This window comes from Chionomys nivalis, chromosome 2 (genome assembly GCF_950005125.1).
Source record: "Chionomys nivalis chromosome 2, mChiNiv1.1, whole genome shotgun sequence".
Lineage (NCBI taxonomy): Eukaryota > Metazoa > Chordata > Mammalia > Rodentia > Cricetidae > Chionomys > Chionomys nivalis.
Window position 1 is genome coordinate 77670086 of NC_080087.1, and position 23573 is coordinate 77693658.

Below are 23573 nucleotides of genomic sequence, written 5' to 3' on the forward strand. Positions count from 1 at the left end.
CAGAGGACGAGAACTACATTTTTTCTTTTTCTTTCTTTCTTTTCTCTGTAGCTGTGGAGCTTGCCCTGGAACTAGTTCTTGTAGACCAGGCTGGCCTTGAACTTACAGATGTCTGCCTGCCTCTTCCTTCTGAGTGCTGGGGTTAAGGGCGTTTGTCACCACCACCTAGCAAGAACTACATTTTTTTTGTTTTTTTTTTGTTTGTTTGTTTTTTGTTTTGTTTTTGTTTTTCGAGACAGGGTTTCTCTGTGGCTTTGGAGCCTGTCCTGGAACTAGCTCTGTAGACCAGGCTGATCTCGAACTCACAGAGATCCGCCTGCCTCTGCCTCCCAAGTGCTGGGATTAAAGGCATGCGCCACCACCGCCTGGCAAGAACTACATTTTTAAGACTGCACCAGGGCTGTCCCACTGGGTCCTCAAGCCCAGCCTCTGGGACCAACGGGGGTTCCTCCGAGTCCTGTCCCTTACTATGGAATACAAGAGGGACACATTCAAGCTGGGCAGTGGCAACGCGTGCCTTTAATCCCAGCACTTGGGAGGCATAGGCAGGTGGATTGAGGTGAGTTGGAGGCCAGCCTGGTCTACTAAGCAAGTTCTAGGACAGCCAGGACTGTTACACAGAGAAACTCTGTCTCGGGGGGTGGGGGAGAGGGACGTATGCTCCCTTGAGACCCCATCCACAGCTCCATTACTCGAGAGCTCAGTTGTGGCCGCTGTCCAGCTCAGGGTGTCCCCCCCTGGGTACACAGGATGGTGTTGTTACCTTGGGAGGCGTGAAAAGCAGGCAGAAGGGCGGGCAGATTCCGGCAAAGCTAGGAGGGGGGGCTAAGGGGGAACAGGGGGCTGTGGCCCTTGTCACAGCAGGGCCCAACCACAGCCTGGCCTAGGAGGACAGACAGATAATGGGGCCTTCCAGCCCCTGGCCCCAGAGAGGGAGGGGCTTCCTGACAGGAAACTGTCCTCCTCCAAGCCCCCCCTCCTCAGATCCAAGCTCTCAGCAGTCTTGGCCCAAGTAGTCTGAAGACTGGACAGCAAGAGGGGACAGAGGGACAGGCACGGACAGAAAGCAGAAGGTGAGTGTCTGGGGGTGAAGAATACATGCCCCCAGGTTCTCCCAAGGATGGGGGCCCCATCAGAACCCAGGACTAGAAAGCAGAAGGGTTCAATGGGCAGGGGGAGGCTGAAGGCTGAGTTTGGTGGCCGCTGCGGGAGAGGCAGAAGGCAGCACGCCGGCCAGGCCTGGAGGGCTCTGGGTTCCAGAGAGGGAGGAAGGACTGGTAGAGTCTGTGGCCGCTCTTGGAGGACTAACAGACTCTGATTGGGGCTGAAGCATGATGGGGTCCAGCTCTTGCTGCCTCCCAAAAGATGAGGGTGGTAGCACCCAGAAAACCTGGCTACGGGCACATACCTGCAATCCCAGGACTAAGGAGGCTTAGGCGGGAGGCTGGCCAGTTTGGATTACATAGTGACTTCCAACCAGCTTGGATTAGAGATCAAGACTGTCTAGATAAATAAATAAATAGAAAGAAAGAACGAAAGAAAGGAAAAAAGAAAGAAAAGACAGGGCTAGCAAGACTGCTCAGTGGTTAGAGGTGCTTGCTGCCGTGAGGAATTGGATTCCACCTCAGAGACCTGCAAGGCAGAGAGCTGACTGTCAAAATTTACACAAGACCTCCACATATAGACCATGACATGTGTGGACCTCCCCCACACAAAATAAGTAAATCAATAAATAAAATTAAAAAGAGAGAGAGTGAGCAAGGCTAGGATTAGCTAGGGAGGCTGCTCACAGATGCTGGAATCAAGGTCCGCGAGAGTCAGGCTTTAGGACGGTTAGCCTGGAAGGAACACTTCCCAAATGCAGGCTTTGAGAGCTTTAAAACAAACAAACAAACAACACTATTTTTCATCTGGGCAGTAGTGGTGCATCCCTTTAATCCCAGCACTCTGGAGGCAGAGGCTGGTGGATCTCTGTGAATCTGAGGCCAGCCTGATCTACAGAGCGAGTTCCAAGACTGCCAGGGCGACACAGAGAAACCCTGTCTCGAGAAACACACATAAACAAATAAACAAATAAATAGGTAGGTAGATGAGAGAGAGAGAGAGAGAGAGAGAGAGAGAGAGAGAGAGAGAGAGAGATTTTCCCCCGTCTCATGTAGCCCAGGTTGGCCTCAAACTCCTATATGTCCAAGGATGATCCTGATGCTCTGGTCCTCGGCATGGGTGTCTCGAGTGCCTGGAAAACAGGTCTGCACCGCTGGTGCCCCCCTATGCTGGATTGGGAATCTGGAGTTTCGGGCAAGCTGCAAGCCCCGGGCATCTGCCGGCTGCACCACTGAGCCACATCCCCTGCCTTGGCTTTTGATGTTTGATCTCAAGTGCCTCAGATTGACCTCTTGCCTCTACCTCCCATGTGCCAAGATTAAAGGCATGCTCTTACCACACCGGGTTTGTGGGTTGTCTGTACCCAGGGTGTCAAAAGCATTGTGGTCCTCCCGCCCCAGCCTCCTGGGACAGGTGCTGGGATTGCTGTGTCACCATACCTAGCTCGATGCTGAGGGCTTGACAGTGTTAGGATTACTGATGAGGGTTTGGGGAAAGGCTGGCAGTGAGGAAGAGGAGGAGGGGCCGGGAGAGGGAAACACTGGTGGCCTAGACATCCTGCAGAACCCGGAGGCTAGGGGCTTGAGAGAGGCTCGGAAGTGAGTCAGGGGCCTGGGCACCGGGAGGCAGCGGAGAGCGTTGGAGGGGGCAGGATGTCGGAGCCAGGTTGCAGAGGGAGGTGTCGGAGTCAGGAAGGGGAAAGAGGTGGGGGGGTTGTGGTAAATGCTGCTTAAGTTTAGAAATGCCGGGAATGTGCTGGGAATGGTTTGAGGGGTACCAGAGAGTGAGTGGCCGACGAAGTCTGGGCATTGCTAGGTGCAGTTGGGAGCCGCAGTCATTACAGGACTTGGAGGTAGTTTGGGGGACGTTGGAGCCGTTACTGGGAGGAACGGAGCCACTTTTTCATTACAGTTGGTTTGTGTGCGTGTGTGTCAGGCGTTCGTGTGCCGCGGTGCACATGTAGAGGTCAGAAGACACTTTTAGTAGTTCATTCTCTCCTACCGTGTGAAGATGAGGCATCAGACTCAGGTTGTCAGGCTCCGCGGCAAGTGCCTCTACCCACTGAGCCACCCCACCGGCCCCTGGAGCCATTTTTTGGGTGAGGCATGTAGAGCCTTCCACAAGACGGAAGACTAATAAATCGGTGTGTGAATAGTGTGTGCCCATGGGAGAGTGTGTATCGATTGTACACCGCCGTGGGGGCTCCAAAAGCAAAGGGTTGCTATGGTGACTGCCTCATTCAGGGATAGGGACCGAGGAAACTGGAGGGAGGTTGACAACGGTGCGTCTAGAAAACGGTGTGTCTAAACAGTGGAGGATGAGAGTGGGAATGCAGATTCTACCACGAAAACCAGCACTTTTAGCCGTAGCCTCTCTCCAAGGTGCACGGCTCTGCAGTATCCCTTTGCAAACTCGCTATGGGACCATCCCATGTAATATGTAATATAATATGGTGAACAAACTTGCTATGAGTCTATCCCATGAAATATATAATATAATGAACACTCGCTATGGGTCCATCCCATATAATATAATATAATATAATATAATGACGAACTCGCTATAGGTCTAGCCCATGTAATATATAATGTAATATTGAACAAACTCGCTATGGGTCCAGCCCTTATAATATATAATATAAATATAATGAGCATCCAGTGGTTTATTTACCCAGTTTTGTCTGGAATATTACGCAGCCCTTAAAGCAGGTGAACCAGACAGTGTGGCTATACATCAGTAAACGTCACGGGTGCATCACATATGCAGAGGAAAGGGAAGCGCTGAGCTGCGAGACACAGACACTGCAAGGCCATTTCTGTTTTCATGGTCTGCCCACATGTAATCAACACACCACTTGCATGTCTGGTGTCTGAAGAAGCCAGAATAGGAACAGGGGTGGAGTTTCAGATGGTTGTGAGTTGCCGTGTGGGTGCTGGGAATCGAGCTCGGGACCTCAGTCAGTGCTCTTGACCAGTGAGCCAACTCTGCAACCTCCATCTTTTATGGTTTTGTGAGACAGGGTCTCATTCTGCATTCCAGGCTATCCTGGAACTCACTGTGTGGCCCAGGCTGGCTTTGAACTCCTGAGCTCTGAGCTATTATGCGGGACTACTAATTTTGTTTTTAATACTTTTCTAAATGTGTGGAGTACTTCATCAATCATTTAATTTATTTTGTTGGGGGTTTTTGTTTGTTTTGTTTTGTTGTTTTTGTGGTGCTGAGGATGGGATCCAGGGACAAACGTGTACCAGGAAAGAGCTCTGCTGTTGAGTTGCATCCTTTGCCCTGGGAAGCGGCATTATCTTATTTATTTATTTATTTTGGATACAGTCTATACAGTGAGGTTCTGGTTGGCTAGAACTATAAAGACCTCTATATAAATCAGGCTGGCCTCAAATTCACAGAGATTTATCTGTCTCTGCCATCTTGCTGACTCTGAAGGGTGCATTTTACAAAAAAAAAGGAAAGGAAAAGAAAAGAAACAAGGGGTCCCTGAGAAATCTCAGTGGGTAAAGGTGCTTGCGGCCAAGACTGAGGGTCTGAGATCGAGAAACTGGCTACCTCATATGTGCTGTGACATTCCAGACCGCGTCCACACACACACAGTATGCATACAGTTAGAATGATAATCCAGGGTATAGCTCGATGGTGGGGCATGGGCCCTCATCCACCAGGCCCTGAGTTCTGGGCACAATGCTGACAACAAGGTAAGGTCACAGTGTTTCCCTTGGGAAACAGCCCAAGTCCCTTGTCACAGAGTTCAGGTCCTGTGTGGCCCGCTCCTCATGACCTCCTCCCCCCCAAGGAATGAACTGTCTGCCTCCTTCCTTCCTTTGCTTCCTGTTAGCACCCATTCCAGAGTGCCTGACCCATGCTCTGAGCCAGGGACACAGGAGTGACGGAGGACACAAGCCCTGCCCTGCCTGCCCCAGGCTCTTAGTCCAGAAGCAGACCTGTCCCCAGACAGGACCACCATAGAGGGAACCATGGGGAGCCCAGGGTCAAGAGACCCAAGGGTCAGAAGGACTTCCTGGAGGAGGCAGCCTTGGAACTGAGCTCCAAAGCATGGAGACCTGGCTCCATGTGGGGAGACCTGGAGACACAGCCCAGAGAAGAGGAACCAGGGGATTTATTAGCTCCAGGGAGGTGTGCAGCCCAGCCCGCAGACCCCAGGGCTCTGATGAGGGACCTGAACGTCGTACCAATGGCACTGGGGAGCTATGGAAGGTTCCGGAGGGGAAGGATCAGGTTTATGCTATGTGGAAATTTTCAAAGCTGAGCTACAAGTGCCAAGAAGCTGAAAGGGCATGGTGGTGCAATACTGATATCCCAGAAGTGGAGGCAAGAGGATCGGGAGTTCAAGGCCAACCTATACTATGTGATTTCTACCTCGAAAATTAAAATAAGCTTGATATGGTGGCTCATAGCTGTAGGCATACCTAGAAGACTGAGACAGGAGGATCACCTCAAGTTTGAGGCCATCTGAAGGTACATAACAAGTCTTAGGTCAGCCTGTGCTTCTGTCTGAAACAAAACAAAACAAAAACCTGAGTCTGGGGCAGAGAAGTGGTCATAGTTTCCAGTTGTGAGGAGGGTATAGGGAGGGACAAAGGACCAGAGATGGAGACATAGAGATGGACAGGACGCAGGACACTGAGCCCTGTGTGGTTGGCTCTGGCCTAACTGTCACAGTTGTATCCCCACAGGCTGCCAAGAGTGGATCCCAAGACCCACTAAGTTTCTTGTCTTTTGGCAGTGTTGAGTATCATACCCAGAGCCTGTGCAAGCTGGGCAGGGGCTCTACCACTGAGCCACACCCCAGCCCCTCACTGGGGGATTCTAGGCAGGAGCTCTACCTGTGAGCCACACCCCTATTACAGTTTTTGTTTTATTTTGCTCCTAGTTGCTGTTTGTTTGTTTGTTGTTTTATCTAGTCTTGCTGGCCTGCAGCTCCCAATGACCGTGTTGCTGCACAGGTGTCGATCCTCCTGTTTCTGTCTCTAGACTGCTGGGATTATAGGGCTGTGTCACCACATCCATCCTTTTTATCTTAATATCATCAGCTTTGTGTGTGTGTGAGAGAGAGAGGGTATGTGTGTAAGAGTGTATATATGTGTGTGTGTAAGAGAGTGTATATATGTGTGTGTGAGAGAGTATATATGTGTGTGTGAGAGTGTATATATGTGTGTGAGAGAGTGTATATATGTGTGTGTGAGAGAGTGTATATATGTGTGTGTGTGAGTGTGTATATGTGTGTGAGAGAGTGTGTATATGTGTGTGTGTAAGAGAGTGTATATATGTGCGTGTGTGAGAGAGAGCAAGAAAGAGAGGTGTGTGGCACAGGGAGAGTTTCACGTGGTTTAGTTCAAGCTGCCCTAAAACCTCAGTGTAGCCATTAAAGGCTTTGAACTCCTGATCCTTCTGCCCCCACCTCCCCAGTGCTCAGTACCAAGGGTCACTGCCACACCTGTCTTTGTCTTCAAAGTTTTGAGATCAGTTGCCCTTAGGCATCCCTGGCTTGCCTAGGACTCTCGATTCTCTTGCTCAGCTCCATATGCTGGAATTAAGGAGGTGCAAGGATGCCTGGCTTGTAACCTCTAAGTGTCCAGACCTGTGCCTGGCACCGTCTAATCAAAGCCCTCAGCACACAAGGACAGACACCGTCACCCACACCACTTTGGTCATTATTTTTCTCCAGGTACCAGCCTGTCAAAATGCCAATCCTGAAGAGTCTGGGGGTGGGAGACCCTAAGGTGCCACGGGCAGGGACCCTGCCCCTGCGGTCCTCTCGCAACCCCTTTGAAGATGCTCCAGCGCTGGAAGAAGAAGCTCGGGAGCCGGGGACACTGCCCAATGGGACGTCGTGCGGCCGGCGGGCCACGCTGGAGAAGCTCGCTGGTCTGGCCCATTTCCGACTGGGCTGGACCTCGGGCCGGCGAGCAGGCAGCCCCGGGGATGGGCAAGGCCGCTCTTTCTTGGGCCGTGTGCTGACACCAGGCATACGAAGGAGCTCAGCCGATTTTGGCCTCCTGACCCGACTTCAGGGGTTCCGAACCCACGGCGATGAGGAGCCAACTGGAGAAGCCGCTCGAAGATTGGCATTCCTGAGACTTGGTCGTGGGCCCAAGCCCCGACGGGCATCCTTGGCAGAGAGAGTGGTACCTGCAGGTGAGGCGGCCCCTGAGCCCCCACCCAAAGTCCCGGAGCCCCCAAAGATGAAGGAACCACTGTCTGGTGAGTGAGTGGGGACTCTTGATGCAGAAGTAGGGGGCTCACTGCTGCACCCATCAACCCTTAGGGGTGGGGTCCCCTTTCTTTCTACCTAATCTCATGCCAGTCTTCCTCTGTGTCACACAGCCCATGTCCAATCACCCTTCCCTCCAAAAGTCCGTATTTGGGTCAGTAAGATGGCTCAGTTTGTTAAGGTGCTTGCTGCACAATCCTGACGACACGAGTTGAATCCTTGGAACCCAAATAACTGCACACACACACACACACACACACACACACACACACACACACACACGATGAATGCTAACGACCACAAAGGCCATTTCCAACTTCTCATGTCCATGTCTGACACCAAGTGAAAATCCAGCTAGCATGTCCCATGCTCCTGAACTCTTAAGGCCCCGTTTCCCCCTTCCCCAGCCCCCAGTCTCTTTTCCTCCCCAGCCTAAGACCGCCTGGCCCTGAGCTTCACCCCACACCCCACCCCAGCCCTAGCTCAGGCTGCATAGCATCATTCCCACCCATTCCTTTCTGAACCTCACCTCCTCCCTCCACCTCCAGCTTCAATGTCATGTTCAGACTTGCTTTTCAAAAACTCCCGCCCCAGCTGCTCACCCCGAGTCCCGCAGTACCTGGGTTACTTCCTATGGCCACCATGGGTGCCTTAGAGAGTAGAGATAGTTGGTTCCAGGACGCACACAACAGGCGTCCTGCAGGGGACTCTTCTATGCCTCTTCCCAGCTCTGGCTGGCTGCTGGAAGTCTTCCTGCCTTGGAACTGGAGACTCATCCTTCCGATCTTTCATCCTTGTGTGGAATTGCCCCCCTCTCGTTCCTCTCTCTCTCTCTCTCTCTCTCTCTCTCTCTCTCTCTCTCTCTGTGTGTGTGTGTGTGTGTGTGTGTGTGTGTGTGTGACTGAAAATAACTTGCAAGAGTCAATTCTCTCCTCCCACTGTGTGGATCCGGAAGATCAAACTCAGTTTGTTAGGCTTGGTAGCCAGTGCCTTTACCTGCTGAGCCCTGTCCTTACCCCCAGTTTTCTGTTCTTAAGAACACCAACCTTTGGCTTAGGAGCTGTGCCCATGATGTCTGGGAAGATCGTATTTCTAACTGAGGTCACATTCGTAATACTGGAAGACTAGAAGTCACAGCTTGGTTGAGGGGACACAGCCAACCCATACTACCAACCCATCCTCATCCTCAACCCCACCCCCATGCCACGACCCATGCTTCCTCTGTGTCCCTCTCTTCCTGAGCCACCATCATGTTCTCGATGCCTGGGCCCGTGAGGCAGCTTATCTGGGAGAGCCTGGAAATTGGAACTCCATCTCTGGAACCCCGGGAAAGATGAAAGGGAGAAGCAACCTCACAAAGCTGTCAGAAGACCTCCATACCTGCATCAGTGCATGTGTGCTTGCTCCCTCCCCGATCATGCGCACACATATAAACAATAAAAATGGATAAATGGGTTCTGGAGAGATGGTTCAACCATTAACAGTGAGGCTCACAACCCAAAACATAAACGGACAAATTCAATTCCTTTCCTTTTTTGTGTGTGGGGGGAAGGGGATTGAACCCATGGCTTTCTACCGTTTTGTATTTGGGAATTTTTTGTTTTTATTATTGATAGTTTATGAACTTGTGTGCATATATGTGCACCGTGTGTGTGCAATGCCCTAGAGGCCAGAAGGGGGCACTGGATCCCCTGGAGAGGGAGTTAGACCATTGTGAGCCACCATGTGGGTGCTGGGAACTGGACCTGGGTCCTCTGCTCTTCCAGTGGTCTCTCCAGGCTCTGTATGGTTTTTGAGAAGGTCTCACTTTATAGCCCTGGCTCCATCTGTAGATCTGCATGAATGAGACTAGCTTCCAACTCTAGGGCAATCCTTCTGCCTCTGTCCTGGGATTACAGGCGTGTGCCACCAAACTTGGCTCTCTTTTTTTGTTGTTCTTTTTTTCTCCCTCAGCTTGAGACAATGTCTCTAAAGTAGCCCAAACTAGCCTTAACTTCAGGTTTCTTCTGCCCTGGTAGGTAGGCTATGTCTGCCTCATTGTGCCTGGCTTTCTTGCTCAGTCTGCAAATCGTGGTGCCAAGCTCACTCGGATGCTAAAGTGCCCTCTGCCTCGCTCTGTCTTTTTCCCAGCCTCCCCCAAACTCCGTCCTCCTCCCCAGCTTGTGCCACCCTCTCTTAGCTTCAGCCCCACCCCTTACTTCATGAATCGTCGGGGGACCTTCCTGGAGCCTCTCCTGTCCTCTGATGCCCTCCACATCCTGGACAGAGGCTATTTCAGCTCCGGCTCCCTGGGGACTGGGAGGGCACTGCAGAGAGGTGAGGAGGGGGTGACTGGAGCCCCCGCCTTCTGGAAACGGATGGGCAGAAATAGCGCTGCTCAGGAAATAGCTTCTCTGCCAGGGAGGAAACGGCGAGGGGGGGAGGTGTTGAGGGTAACTCTTGGCCAACGGGACCCTCCTCCCCTGTGGCCTCTACTTAAAGCCTCTCAAACCCATGACGCCCCTTTTCACAGTGGGTCCCACCTTTGTAGAGCGTGGCCTTACCATCACAGCCATCCTACCCCCAAAGACCCCTAACCAGCCTGCCCCTTGCTCCCCCCCATGGCTCTCGCCATCAGTTACTTAACTGGATCTGAGCACATCTCTCAACCCCACAAGTCGCACTCAGACCCTCCTCTCTGTCCCAGCCCCTTCCTCCAATCCCACTGTTTTCTCTTGCGAACCTCCATCCTTGGCTGCATCTCTAACTGTTCTCTTCTCCCCCACCCCCTCTCCTTCCTTGAACCCTCTCATCTCTTGTTTCCTCCCTCATCACATTCCTCTCTGTGTCTGTCGCTCCGCCTAGCATGAAGCTCAGAACATAGCCCAGGACAGCCCGGAGCCCAAGGCAATCCTCCTGCCTCAGCCTCCCAAGTGGGAAGATGACTGATGTGAGACCACACATCTGTCTTCTCTGTGTCACCTGCTGTTCTTGTGGCCTCTGCTCCATAGGCAGGTTTCTCTCCAAAGCTCCTGGCCCTAAAGCTCCTGGCCCTAGCCCTCCATCTTCCCTCTCAACCTCTACTTCTCCAGTTCCTTCCCTTGTCTTGGTCCTTTCCGGGGACTTATTACTGACTCTTTTTTGAGACAGAGACTCATGTATCTCAGAAATGGCTTCAAACTTGCTATGTAGCCTAGGTAGACCTTGAATTCATTTTTAAATTAGTTTATTACTTTATGTGTATGTGCTTTGCATGTATTTCTGTGCACCACACGTGTGCCTGAGGAGGCCAGAAGAGGGGATCAGATCTTCAACCCCAAGACCTTGAACTGTTCAGCCTCCTGCTGGGATTGCAGGCAGCCCCATTCCTCTTTTTCTTCTCTGTCTCTCTGTATCTCTCTTCTCTGTGTCTCCCCTACCTCTTGTGTGCACATGCATAGATGGAGGACAGAGAACACTTTCCAGGAAATGTGGGTCCTGGGATGGAACTCGGGTCATCAAACTTGGCAGCAGGCACCTTTGCCACGGTGCCCTCTCACTTTGTTTGTTGTTTTCTTTTTGTTCTGTGACAAGGTCTCTCTCTGTAGCCCAGGCTGCTCTGTTGTGTGCAAGAGCTGGTGTTAAGGGCGAGTGTCACCAGGGTTAACAATCACACTCACTCTCTCATTTGGGGGGGAACTAGTGGCCACGTCCCGAGCGCTGACACCCTCTCCACATCCTTCACCTTTCAGTTTTGGTGTCCTGCGCTCTTTCTCCTCATCTCTCCACTCTCTGATTTTGCGGGTCCTGGGGCACCTGCCCCACTTCCTGACACCCCCTTTTCTCCCCCACCCAAACCCCTCCACAGTGTTGGAGATCCTGGGTCTGATCCAGAAGCGCGAGCTGGCACGGGCGGACGAGCACATCCTGGAGCTGGAGGCAGAGGCGCCGGCGGAGGCCGAGGCGGGCTCAGGGCGGCGAGCGCGGGATGTGGCGCTGCTGTACGAGGCGCTGCAGCGCGAGCTCTGGGCACTGGTGCGCGAGGCGCTGGCGGCCCCGGGGCCCGGCGCGGGCGCGGTGGCGCAGCTGGGCCGCGTGCTGCAGCAGGAGGAGGCGGCGGACGCGCGGCGCGGCCCCGCGGCGGCCCGCAAACTGCGCGCGCGCTGGGCCGAGGCGGTGGCGCACGCGGCGCGAGAGCGGCTGGAGGAGGCGGCGGCGCCGGGCGCGCGCGGAGCGCTGGCGGGGCAGCTGGAGGCTCTGCGCGCGCGCCTGCTGGAGGACGTGGCCGCCGTGCGCGGTCGTCTGGCGCCCGCCTACCCCGCGGGGCTGCGCGCCGGCGCCGTCTACCTGCGCGGCTACCACGAGGCCATGGCCGAGTGGCTCGGGGCGGCCGCGCGCCGCAGGCTTCCGCTCGCTGATCGCTACGCCCTGCTCCACTGGCACTATCAGGTGTACCCCAGGTGAGCCTGGAACGCCCCGGGCCGTACGCACCTTACCCCAGATACCTTTTTGAGCTATTGGATTTAGGGGAAGGGGCTCATGTAGCCCAGGCTAACTTGAACTTTTTTCCTTTTTTTTTTTTAAATTTTTACTTATAGGCATGCCTATCTGTGTATATGTATGTGCCCAGGCATACGGGTGCCTGAAAGAGACCAGAAAGAAACACTGTTCCCCCTAGAGTTGGAGTAACAGGCGGGTGTAAATTGCCCAGTGTGAATGCTGGAAACCAAACTCAGATCCTCCTCAAAAAAAAAAAAAAAAAAAAAAAAAAATGCAGCAAGCGCTCTTAACCGCTGAGCCATCGCTCCAGCTCCTCCTCCTCCTCTTCTTTCTTTCCACCAATTAACAATAATCAAGCCTCAGATAAATTTCGTCACCTGCAGTATTGACACTTGACACTTTGCAAAGCTCTCCTTCCGATCCTCCTCTGCCTCCCTTATTCTTTCATTCCTTTTCGTTGTGATAAAAAAAAAAAAATACACTCTGCCCAAAAGCAGTTTATGGGAGGAAAGGACTCATTCAGTGAGGTCACAGTCTGCACTGTCTCTCACTGAGGGACATCAGGGCAGGAACTTAGGCAGAAACTTGACGGCAGTCTGGCTAGCTGTTCCACACAGGGTGTCCTAGGACCAAGGAACTCACAGCCACGGAAACACAGTAGAAACCATGGGCGCGTGGTGCTGGCTGGCTGGCAGGTATCTCAGCTAGCTTCTTTATATGGCTCAGGATGCCCTGGCCAGGGGGTGGGGTCACCCACAATGGGCTGCACCCTCCTATGACATTCCCCCAGGGACTCATCTGAGGGGTTCCTTAGTTGAGGATTCTCTCTTAGATCGGTTTTTGTCGAGTTGGTAATTAAAGCTAAGTAGGATGTCCCTGGTGCTGGGATTAGAGGTGCACACTACCAGATCGTCATATTAGACCCTAGCAAATGTGGGCCGTCTATGGCGTTGACCCTTGTATCACTCGTGTCCTTCCCTGCACCAGCTTTGTTGATTGTTCCAGTCCCAGAACCTCTGTAAACTCAACGCTGATGGCCGTGGGGTCCTCGTACTGGCCCAGGGCAGTTAGCACCGTCCATAGTAAGTCCCTGTGCCTTAGTGGCTTGCCTCTTGGGGACTTCAAATCTTAACTCTGCAGTCCTTCCAGACCTAGAACACCATCAGTGTTCTCGTTCTGAGTTCTCAGCACTGTTTAATCCACAGCGGGCCTAGCAGCTCAGTGCTGTGGACCTTCTGGAAAGGGATGAGCTGTCTACCCTTCCAGTCCCAGGACGTTAGCAACATGGATCTCTGTCCCACTGACCCTCAGTCTGAGAGAATTCCAGAAGGCAGCGAGTGTGAGAGCCCACACCTGTATTCCTACACTAGGAAGGTAGAGGTAGGTGGATTTCTGTGAGTTCCAGAACAGCCTGGTCTACATAGGACAGCCAGGGCTATATAGAAAGACCCTGTCTCAAAATAAATAAAATAAAATTGGGAGGGACCAGTGAGGTGTCTCAGGGGTAAAGATACTTGTGAAAGCCTGGCAATGTGAGGTGGAACCCTAGAGCCCGTGTTAGGGAGGAAGGAGAGAACAGACTCCATAAAGATGTCTGTCTTCTGCCTCCACATGCATATGGCAATGTGAGGTGGAACCCTAGAGCCTGCCCCTTTTGATCATGCTACATGCAATGGTCTAAAAAATAGCAGCTCTCTTGCCAGGCAGTGGTGGCGCATACCTTTAATCCCAGTACTCGGGAGGCAGAGGCAGGCAGATCTCTGTGAGTCTGAGGCCAGCCTGGCCTACAGAACAAGTTTCTGGACAGCCAGGGCTACACAAGAAAACACGGTCTCAAAACAAAATAAAATAAACAAGCAAAAATAGTAGTTCTCTGTCTCTGTCTGTCTATATTCTGGGAATTAAACCCCTGGTCTTGCATGTTTTCACATACTAGACAAGCAGTCTGCACTGAACTACAGCCTCAGTCCCTTTATCTTTTCATGTTGAGACGGGGTCTTAGTCTGTACCCCAGACTGGTTTTGAACTCACTCTGTACATCAGGCAAGCCTTGAAGTTCCAATCTTCCCCTCTCAACCTCCCAAGTATCTAGTGAGACAAGCCTGCTGGGTAGATTTTTGTTTTGTTTTGTCTTGAGACAGGATTTCTCTGTAGCTTTGAAACCTGTCCTGGAACTTGCTCTGTACTCACAGAGATCTGCCTGCCTCTGTCTCCCACGTACCGGGATTAAAGGCATGCGCCCACTGCCCAGCTGGGCAGATATTTTACAAAGATTTAAATTCTTCATTCATGTGTGTGCGCATACATGTGCTTGTGCATGTGTATCTGTGTGCCGGTGCCAACGGCAGCCACAGGTGGAGGGGGTGGATATGGTGAAGCTAGACTGACAGGCGATTGTAAGCCACCCAGTGTGTGTGCTGGGAACTGAACCCAGGTTCTCTGCAAGAGCAGCAAGTGCTCTTTGCAGTTTAACTATCTCTCCAACCCCCAGATATTTTTTGTTCTTGTTTTTGTTTGTTTCCAAGACAGGGTTTCTCTGTGTAGCCTTGGAACTGTCCTGGAACTTGATATATAGACCAGGCTGGCCTCGAACTCACAGAGATCCATCCGCCTGTCTCTGCTGGGAATAAAAGCATGTGACACCACTGCCTGGCTCATATATTTTTTTGAGGCTTGGTAGGTTTATAACTCTTCCAGCCTGGTGAGTTAGTGCTAAGGAGCCTAAACCTTTGTTCCACTCCCTTTTGGTCACTGGACTTTGTCACTGTTGACCCTGACTGTCCCCACTCTGCTGATCGCTGAGTTCTGATCCAGTTTTGGGAGCTTCAGCGCCACGGGCCCTTCCTTCCAATTCTGGAATCTTACATCTGTTGAGCCTCTGAATCCCCAAATGGACTATACTTTGTGAGGGGATTGAAGGGTGTGATATGGAGATAACTCCATTGTTCTTCCCTGGGAAGAAAGAAGTTAGCCATCTCCAAACCACATGTCAGAGAATGAAGGAATGTACCAAATGAGGACGCAGGTGCCTAGTCACACACATTTGTGCTCTCAAGCAGCTGGAAGGCTGAAGCAGGAAGATCAGGAGTTCAAACTGAGCCTGGGCTATACAGTGAGCTCCAGGCTAGCCTGGGCTACCTAGTCCCTAAAAAATATTTAAAAGATCAGAATGCTGTCATCAAAAGAAAAGGAAGGCAGAGCCCTTTGAATTCATGTTCGGGAGGTCTCAGACTACCCATGACAGGTAACAGCAGGATATGGGTCTGGAAAGCTCCTGGAAAAGATAAGACACGGGCTAAGTCTGAATCAATGCGGGCTAAGTCTGAATCAGAGGAAGATGGCATTTCTGACCAAGCAGATCCCACGAGAAAAATCTGGTGAGGGTGGGTGATGGGAGGTGCGGGGTGGGCGATGGTGAGGATGTTAGCCTCACCTGAAAGGGGCACGTGCGCAGCTAAGTTGGAAAGCACCCTCCAACCAGGTGAGGTGAAGCTCCCAAAGTTAGAGGCCCAAGGGAGCCTCCGCCCGTGAAGCTCAAGTCTGCTCATCAAGCCTGAACTTGACAGCTAAGTCTTGCCCGGACACCATCCATCAGGAGAGCTGACTCAGAGCACTGGAGCCAAGGGAAACATAATTCTAAACACTTCCTTTGAAAGATGAGAAAGGCAGCTCGAGGGAGGAAGGGAGTGGCCTAGGGTCACCGACACCCAGACTGTGGGGACACGTGGAGGGGCTCTGGGGCTCAGCCCCATCTCTCACAGACCTTCTGTCTCTTATTTCTCCACCTCAGGGAGATCCTGGGCTTGGTAGACATGGTCGCCTTGGAGAACGGGGAGCTGGGGCCCCTCCTTTCCGCTGGCACCCTGCGTGGTTTGGAAGATGAATGTGTCACTGATGTGAAGGTACCTAGGACTTGGCCACTTCGGGTGGGGACGGACTCTGGAAGTCACAAGGGGCTTGGCAGGTTCCCCTCCCCAACTCAGTTTCCATTTCCCTTTCCCTGTGGTGACCTGAGTTCCGTCCAAAGGCCATTGACACGCAAATCCACAGGAGAGCTTCCTTCCTTCCTTCCTTCCTTCCTTCTTTTTTCTTCCTTTACCTCTTTTCCTCCCTTCTTCCCTTCCTCCTCCTCCTCCTCCTCCTCCTCCTCCTCCTCCTCCTCCTCCTCCTCCCCCTCCTCCTCCTCCTCTCCTCCTCCTCTTCTCCTTCTTCTTCTTTTCCTCTCTGTGTCTCTCTGTCTCTCTCTTCTTAGAATTTTTTTTTGACACAGTCTCATTCTAGGATTCATAATCCCCTTGCCTTGGTCTCCCCAGCACCGAGATCACTGCCTGTGGTACCATTCTTGACCATGTCTACATTTTATGTCACCTCCTAAGCACTCCCCCAACACACAAAGGTTTGAGAGATTCAGACCCAGGTCCCAGAGTCTCACTGCAAGACCCCAATACTCACAGTACCCCGGCATGTAGGCATCTTGACAATATGCTCACACAGCTGAGAAGAGAAGCAGGGAATGGCCAAGACAGGTGGCGACACCTTTTCATCATGGCTTTGGGACACAGAGGCAGGCCGATGAGTCCAGCCTGGTCTATATGCGGAGTTCCAGGCCAGCTAGGGCTGAATAGTAGGATTCTGTCTCAGAAACAAGTGGTTAATGATAGGTCTTACCTCATGTACATGGAACCACACGTGTAAAGCTACACCCGCTTACTCAATTGAGGACACTAACGAATCAGATAGGCAAACCTCGAAAATTCCTTTTGTGCCCCCCACATATTCCTGGGATGGAACAGGGACCTTTTGAAAGTGCTCTACCACTGAGCCACACCCCAGCCCCTCACTGGGGATTCTAGGCAGGGGCTCTACCACTGAACCACACCCCCAGTTCCTCACTGGGGGACTCTAGGCAGGGGCTCTACCACTGAACCACACCCCAGCCCCTCACTGGGGGATTCTAGGCAGGGGCTCTACCGCTGAGCTAAATACCTGTCCATTAGCCTTTGGCATTCTTTTTTTTTAAAATATTTATTTATTATGTATGCAATATTCTGTCTGCATGTATGTCTGAAGGCCAGAAGAGGGCATCAGACCTCATTACAGATGGTTATGAGCCACCATGTGGTTGCTGGGAATTGAACTCAGGACCTTTGGAAGAGCAGGCAATGCTCTTAACCGCTGAGCCATCTCTCCAGCCCCCAGCCTTTGGCATTCTTGAATCAGAACACAGATCTTTTAGATGTGTCTCTTCCTGTGTATGGTGCCATGAGTGACCTAGAGCCTTGCTCTTGTGAGGTCAGGATTCTGTCACTGAGTTACTTTCCCAGCCCAAATGTGAGTGCTTTAAACTAAGTGTTCAGCAGAACCCAGTAGAAGAGCCTTCCACCCTCAAACAGTAACGTGGACACCTTTTAAGCCCTCGGCTGCAAGAGAAAGCTTAAAAATACAAGGTGTAGTCAGCTGTGGTGGTGCACTCCTCCAGTTCCTGCACTCAGGAGGCAGAGGCACATAGATCTCTGAGTTCAAGGCCAGCCTGTCTACAGAGGGAGTTCCAGGACAGAGAAACCCTGTCTCGAAAACAAATGAAAAAAATATATAGATGTTTATGTGTGTGTATAAACATATGTACATATGTGAGATATATATCTATACACACACACACACACACACACCTAAATGAAACTCAAGTTCAGCACCTAAATGAAACTCAAGTTCAGTTTCTAGCACCCATATCAGGCAGCCCATAGCCACCTGTAATTCCAGCTCCAGAGGAATCTGACACCTTCTGGTTTCTCTGAGCACCTACATGCTCTCTCTCTCTCCTCTTTCCTCTCCTCCTCCTCTCCTCCTCTCCTCTCTCTCTCTCTCTCTCTCTCTCTCTCTCTTGCGCGCGCGCAAGGTTTCTCTGTGTAGCCCTCACTGTCCTGCAACTCTAGACCAGGCTGGTCTCGAACTCACAGAGATCTGCCTGCCTCTTCCTTCCAAGTGCTGAGATTAAAGGTGTGTGCCACTACCGACTGCCTTATCTATGTCTTAAAAAAAAAACCCCACATGGTTTTAATATTAAGTCCTAGACCACAGGCGGGAAAGGAGGAGGCAAGGGTGGGGTGGGGAGGGTTCCAAGTATCTCCTTGACCTTGGGGTTTGTGGGGTGAGCCCAGAACTTCTTGGTGAAGGTACTTAGATGGTGGTGAGAGGATGGTAAGGCCCCAGCTGCTCTGACTTCTGCTGGTCCACCACCTGTCGCAGACTCAGACCCGAGCAGCTCTCCTTCAAGTGCTACAGGAAGACGAGGAACAGTGGGGCAGCTTGGACTACCGGCCCAGCAACCTGGCCCAAGATGTCTGTGAGGTAATGGGAGGAAGGGGCATGGGAGGGAGGGAAGAAAGGGGATAGCCTGGGGCATGGGAGGGAGGGAAGGAAGGGGATAGCCTGGGGTGTGGGAGGGGAGGGAGGGGGACCAACCCCTCTACTGTGTCTCTGTGCCTCCTCCTGGTCCACACAGCTTCTAGAAGAACACACAGAGAGAGCACCCCGTATCAGTCAGGAGTTTGTGGAGAGGATGGCACACTGCTGCCTGGGGGGGCTGGCAGAGTTCCTGCAGAGGTAAGGGGCATAGGGAGAGGGTGGGTCTGAGGGGGCTGGCCACCGGGATCTGGTTCACATTGAGACAGTCGGGGTGAAAGGCAGAGGAGGACTGGGGAAGTGTGCCCCAGAGAACTTAAGTTCAGTCCCAGAACCCATGTAAGATGGCTGGTGTCTGTCCATAACACCAGCTCCAGGGGATGCAATGTCTATGGTCTCCCCAGGCACCATCACGCGTGTGCACAGAGACACGTGCATATGAATAATTTGAAATAAAATTTATCTTTAAAAGGAGAAAAGAAAAGAAAAACAACAATAATCCTGGAGGTGTGGCTCACCAGTAGAAGACTTGCCTAGAATCCCACAGTGAGGGGCTGGGGTGTGGCTCAGTGGTAGAGCCCCTGCCTAGAATCCCCCAGTGAGGGGCTGGGGTGTGGCTCAGTCCTGGAAGGATTACCTAGCACCTAAGAGTTTTGGGTTCAACCTCCAGCTCTTGGGTTGGGTGATTGAAAATAAGAAAAGGAAAAAAAAAATAAGAAGAAAATAAGAAAAGGAGCATCAGAGATGCCGGGGAGTAGGATCTGCTTTAACTGACAGGCTGAGCGTCTGTCACGGGATTCCGACCCAGTAGCACGTGCCATGAGTTGTGCCCGTTGTCCCCTCTCCTGTCAGCTTTCAGCAGCGAGTGGAGCGGTTCCACGAGAACCCAGGGATCCGAGAGCTGCCCTCTGAAACCTACGTCAGTAGAACTATCTCGCTGGTCAACTGTGGGCCCCCCCTGAGGTGAGAACACCCATGGGGACAGAGTGTGGGAGGCTTGGGTGACACCTGAACTGAGCAAGTGGGCCTCTGGGTGGGTGTCACTGAGCTTAGGGCCGGGAGCACAGACGTGCAACTTCAGAGGCATCGGATCTGGGGGATGTCTGGACTGCAGCATCCATCTATATAAGGCGAATATTGATGTGTTAGAATTGGAGAAATAGGGGGCTGGAGAGGTGGCTTAGAGGTTAAGAGCACAAGCTGCTCTTCCAGAGGTTCTGAGTTCAATTCGCAGCACCCATATGGTGGCTCACAACCATCTGTAATGAGATCTGGTGCCCTCTCTGGTGTGCAGACATACATGCAGGCAGAACACTGTGTACATAATAAATTAAAAAAAAAAAAAAAGAATTGGAGAACTACAGTGGGTATAGTCAAAGAAGGAAGGCCTGAGTCTGGATTCCCAGAAGTTATTGAAACTCTTTTCTCAAAAAATAAGGTGGAGGCTGGAGAGATGGCTCAGAGGTTAAGAACACTGGTTGTTCTTCCATGGGACTAAAGTTCGATTCCCAGCACCCATTTTATCAGGCTCACAGCTGTGTGTAGTTCCAACTCCAATGGATCTGATGCCCTCTTCTGGCCTCCAAGGGCTACAGACACAAAAGTGGTACAGTGATATACTTGCAGGCAAACACCCATAACACATTTTAAAAGATAATATTAAACAACTGATGATGACACCTAACTGTAGATGGAGTTTTCCCATCCCAGGAGCTGCATTCAAATTACCACACAGAGGCTTGTATTTATTACAAATGCTCGGCCAATAGCTCAGGCTTATTACTAACTAGCACTTACATTTTAAGTTAACTGGTATTCCGTATTTACGCTCTACCATGAGGTGGTACCTTTATTAACATGGCACGTTCATCTCCTGACCCTTGGCATCTGGCTGGTGACCCAAGACTCCACCCTTCTCTTTCCCAGCATTCTCAATTTGACTTTCCTGTCTAGCTTTACCCTGTTCAGCTATTGGTCAGTCAACTTGTTTATTAAACCAATCACAGTGACATATATTCACACAGTGTAAAGGAATATTCCACAGCCCATGATTTTTACCTGTGGCCCCCACATGTGCATGCAAAGGAACTTTTCTTTTTATTAATTTACTTTAAATTGCATTTACTTTTTGAGACAGGGTTTCTCTATAGCTCTGACTGTTCTGGAATTTACGGTGTAGACATAGACCAGACAGGCTTTGAACTCACAGAGGTCCGCTCTCCTCCATCTCCAGAGTGTTGGGATTGAAGGGGTGTGCCACCACGCCAGGCCATATATAATTTTTTAAAGTTTCACTTATTGATTGGGCTTTTAGCACAGGGTCTCACGTATCCCTGAAAACAAACTTAAATTTCTGATCCTCCTGAGCCTGCGTCCCGCGTGCTGGGAGTTCAGGTGAGCGTGGCCATCGCTGGCTTTGTTGATTTATTGTCGCTGACTGGGATGAAACCCAGCACCTTCAGCCTGCTTACTGCACTACCACCAAGCTGCACCCCTTAGGCGGCTTTTATAAAATTGGGAGTTCAATTCAATGAGTGAGATGGCTCAGTGGTGACAACAGATTGAGTTTCATCCCTGGGGCCCACATGATGGGAACAGAAAACTGACTCTCAAGGTGTCCTCTGACCTCCACACGTGCACTGTGGCAGGCACGCCCCCATAAATAAAATAATAAATAATGGTGATAATAATCCTCCTTACCACCACGGTCTGGCCGTTTGGGAGAAATCCATACCATTAGTATTATCTGCATATACTCTGACAGGTATTTGAACAATTACCAATGCATTCAAAAAGACAGCTGGGTGTGGCGGTGCATGACTTTAATCCCAGCAGTCGGGAGACAGAGGCAGGTGAATCTCTGTGTTCTAGGCCAGCCAGGGCTACACAGAGACACCCTGTCTCAGTTCTAGAGATGGTAGAACCTGGGAGAGTGGAGCTGATGAATGAGGTGGGAATAGCTGACTTTATTCAGAGCATCAGACAGTCTGTACTCTGGCGGTAGGAGGAGTCACGTGTAAAGTGTCCAAATCGCAAGGACAAGCCACGCATGGCAGACAAGCCGCATGCAACAAAAGCGTGTTTTTCCATAGAGACATATAAACAAATATCAGTAGCCATGGCGACGACTGATCTGAAACAGACTCTCTCCTACCCACTACGCCTGGGAAGAGCACAGAAGCAGGAGCAATTCTGTGGATTTTGAAGAAACTCAGGTCACAGACTCTGGTCTTGGCTTCTTAGGGTTTTCTCACAAGCTCGCAGACTTCTCTTCACAGGGCTCTCTTCTTGACCTGTGTTCTGACAGTGTCTGGATTGGTCCTTTTCTGTTGTTCTCATTGATGGTGATCTAATCCAAGACCTAGCAGGCTAGGCAGGAGTTTTATCCTTGAACTGGATGGACTTTTAGTCTTTTGTTTGTTTGTTTCCAAGACAGGGTTTCTCTGTGTAGCCCTGGCTGTCCTGGAACTCACTCTGTAGACCAGGCTGGACTTGAACTCAGAGATCTGCCTGCCTCTGCCTTCTGAGTGCTGGGATTAAAGGTGTGTGCCACCACTGCCCTGCTCTCTTTCTGTCTTTTTAAAAAGATTTATTTTATTCTCCGTGTGTGTGCATGCGCATGTGTGCTTGTTTGTACATGAATACAGTCCTCTCAGAGGTCAGAAGAGGCTGTGATGTCCTATGGAGTTATGGATGGTTGTGAGCTGGCTTGTGGGTGCTGGGATCTGAACCTGGGTCCTTTTAACCACTGAGCCACCTCTCCAGCCCCATTCAAGCGAGTCTTAAAGTCACTCTGCAGCCCAGGCTGGCTTTGAACTTTATATCCCCATTGCCTCAGCTTCCTCCATCACTGGGATCATAGACCTGCTACCCCAGACCCTTCTGGTTCTGGCAGGGGCACTCAGATGCTGGAAGGTTGGACTCTTGAGCCCTGTTGATCCCCACAGGTCTCTGGCTGAGCGATTGGCCAGGGTGGGGCCCCCTGAAAGTGAGCCGGCCCGGGAAGCTTCGGCCATCGCTTTGGACCGTGTGACCCGACTCTGCCATCGTGTCCTTGCTGAGTTGTTATTCCAGGAACTACAAGTGAGTGTGAGGGGGTGGGGTAGTTTCAGGATGAATTGGCATTGCCCCCACACCCCACAGTTCCTTCTAACCCATGATTCAGTGTTCGGGGAAACAGGGAAGGCTGGGGTGATGCCATGTTGGAACTGTTTGGGGGGAAAGGGAGCATAGGAAGGAAGAGGTGGGAGGATGTGGTAGAATGGGGTGGGCAGAGCTGCCAGCAAAAGAGGGCTTATGTAGTACTTTCCCTACTGAGGTCCCCCAAAGTCATGCCTCTTTATGGCCCAGAGCCTCTTTAAATGTCGTGTGGGGGGGGGGGTGAGGTAATAAGTGGGTTAGGTCCTGTGTTGTGGACCACAGGGAGGCAAAGAGCCATTCAGTAGCAGTATAAAGGAACCCTACACACCCTTTCTATGCTCAGAATTCAGCCTAGACTCCCAGATCCCCGATAGAAAAAGCCAGGAGCCTCGCTGTGCCCCAGGCCCCCTAGTCAGCTATTCTAGGACCTCATATCCTCCCACCTCCGAGACCCCTTTCCACTCACACAGTAACTCCTACTCCTTACTGCTTTCCTGCCTCGGGCCCTGGGCCTTTCTGTTCTCTCCGCTCAGATGCTCCTCCTCCCTTAGCCCCGTGGCTTGCCCTCCTCCCTTCTTTCAAATCTTTTTATTTATTTGTTTACTTGTTTATTTTGAATTTTCGAGACACAGTTTCTCTGTGTAGTTCTGACTGTTCTAGAACTCTTTGTACACCAGGCTGGCCTCGAACTCACAGAGCTCCACCTACCTCTGCCTCCCTAGTGCTGAGATTAGTTTGCACCACCACTGACCAGATTCTTTCATTCTTTTTTTTTTTTTTTTTAAATATTTATTTATTATGTATACAATATTCTGTCTGTGTGTATGCCTGCAGGCCAGAAGAGGGCACCAGACCCCATTACAGATGGTTGTGAGCCACCATGTGGTTGCTGGGAATTGAACTCAGGACCTTTGGAAGAGCAGACAATGCTCTTAACCTCTGAGCCATCTCTCCAGCCCCAGATTCTTTCATTCTTAGGCAGATGTTCTCTGATCATTCCCACTTAAAATACAATCTCTAGGACTGGAGAGATGGCTCAGTGGTTAAGTGCACTGGCTGTTCTTCAGAAGGACCCAGGTTCAATTCCCAGCACCCACATGGCAGCTTTCCAAATCCAGGTAATCTGACACCCTCACACAGCCAACTATGCACATAAAATAAAAATTAATAATTTAGCCGGGCAGTGGTGGCGCACGCCTTTAATCCCAGCACTTGGGAGGCAGAG

The 23573-nt window shown here is 51.4% G+C and overlaps 1 protein-coding gene across 1 annotated transcript in view; it reads left to right on the plus strand.

The window, feature by feature from the left end:
* Positions 1 to 1017: 1017 nt before the first annotated feature.
* Positions 1018 to 23573, plus strand: part of Exoc3l2 (exocyst complex component 3 like 2) — a 32306-nt gene continuing 9750 nt past the window's right edge. The window contains exons 1-8 of the mRNA XM_057762304.1: positions 1018 to 1073; positions 6803 to 7338; positions 11175 to 11766; positions 15597 to 15708; positions 18053 to 18154; positions 18309 to 18409; positions 19061 to 19171; positions 22156 to 22291. Of these exons, the coding sequence (XP_057618287.1) occupies positions 6819 to 7338; positions 11175 to 11766; positions 15597 to 15708; positions 18053 to 18154; positions 18309 to 18409; positions 19061 to 19171; positions 22156 to 22291 (1674 nt within the window). The 5' untranslated portion in view covers positions 1018 to 1073; positions 6803 to 6818. The remainder of the gene's footprint in view (positions 1074 to 6802; positions 7339 to 11174; positions 11767 to 15596; positions 15709 to 18052; positions 18155 to 18308; positions 18410 to 19060; positions 19172 to 22155; positions 22292 to 23573) is intronic.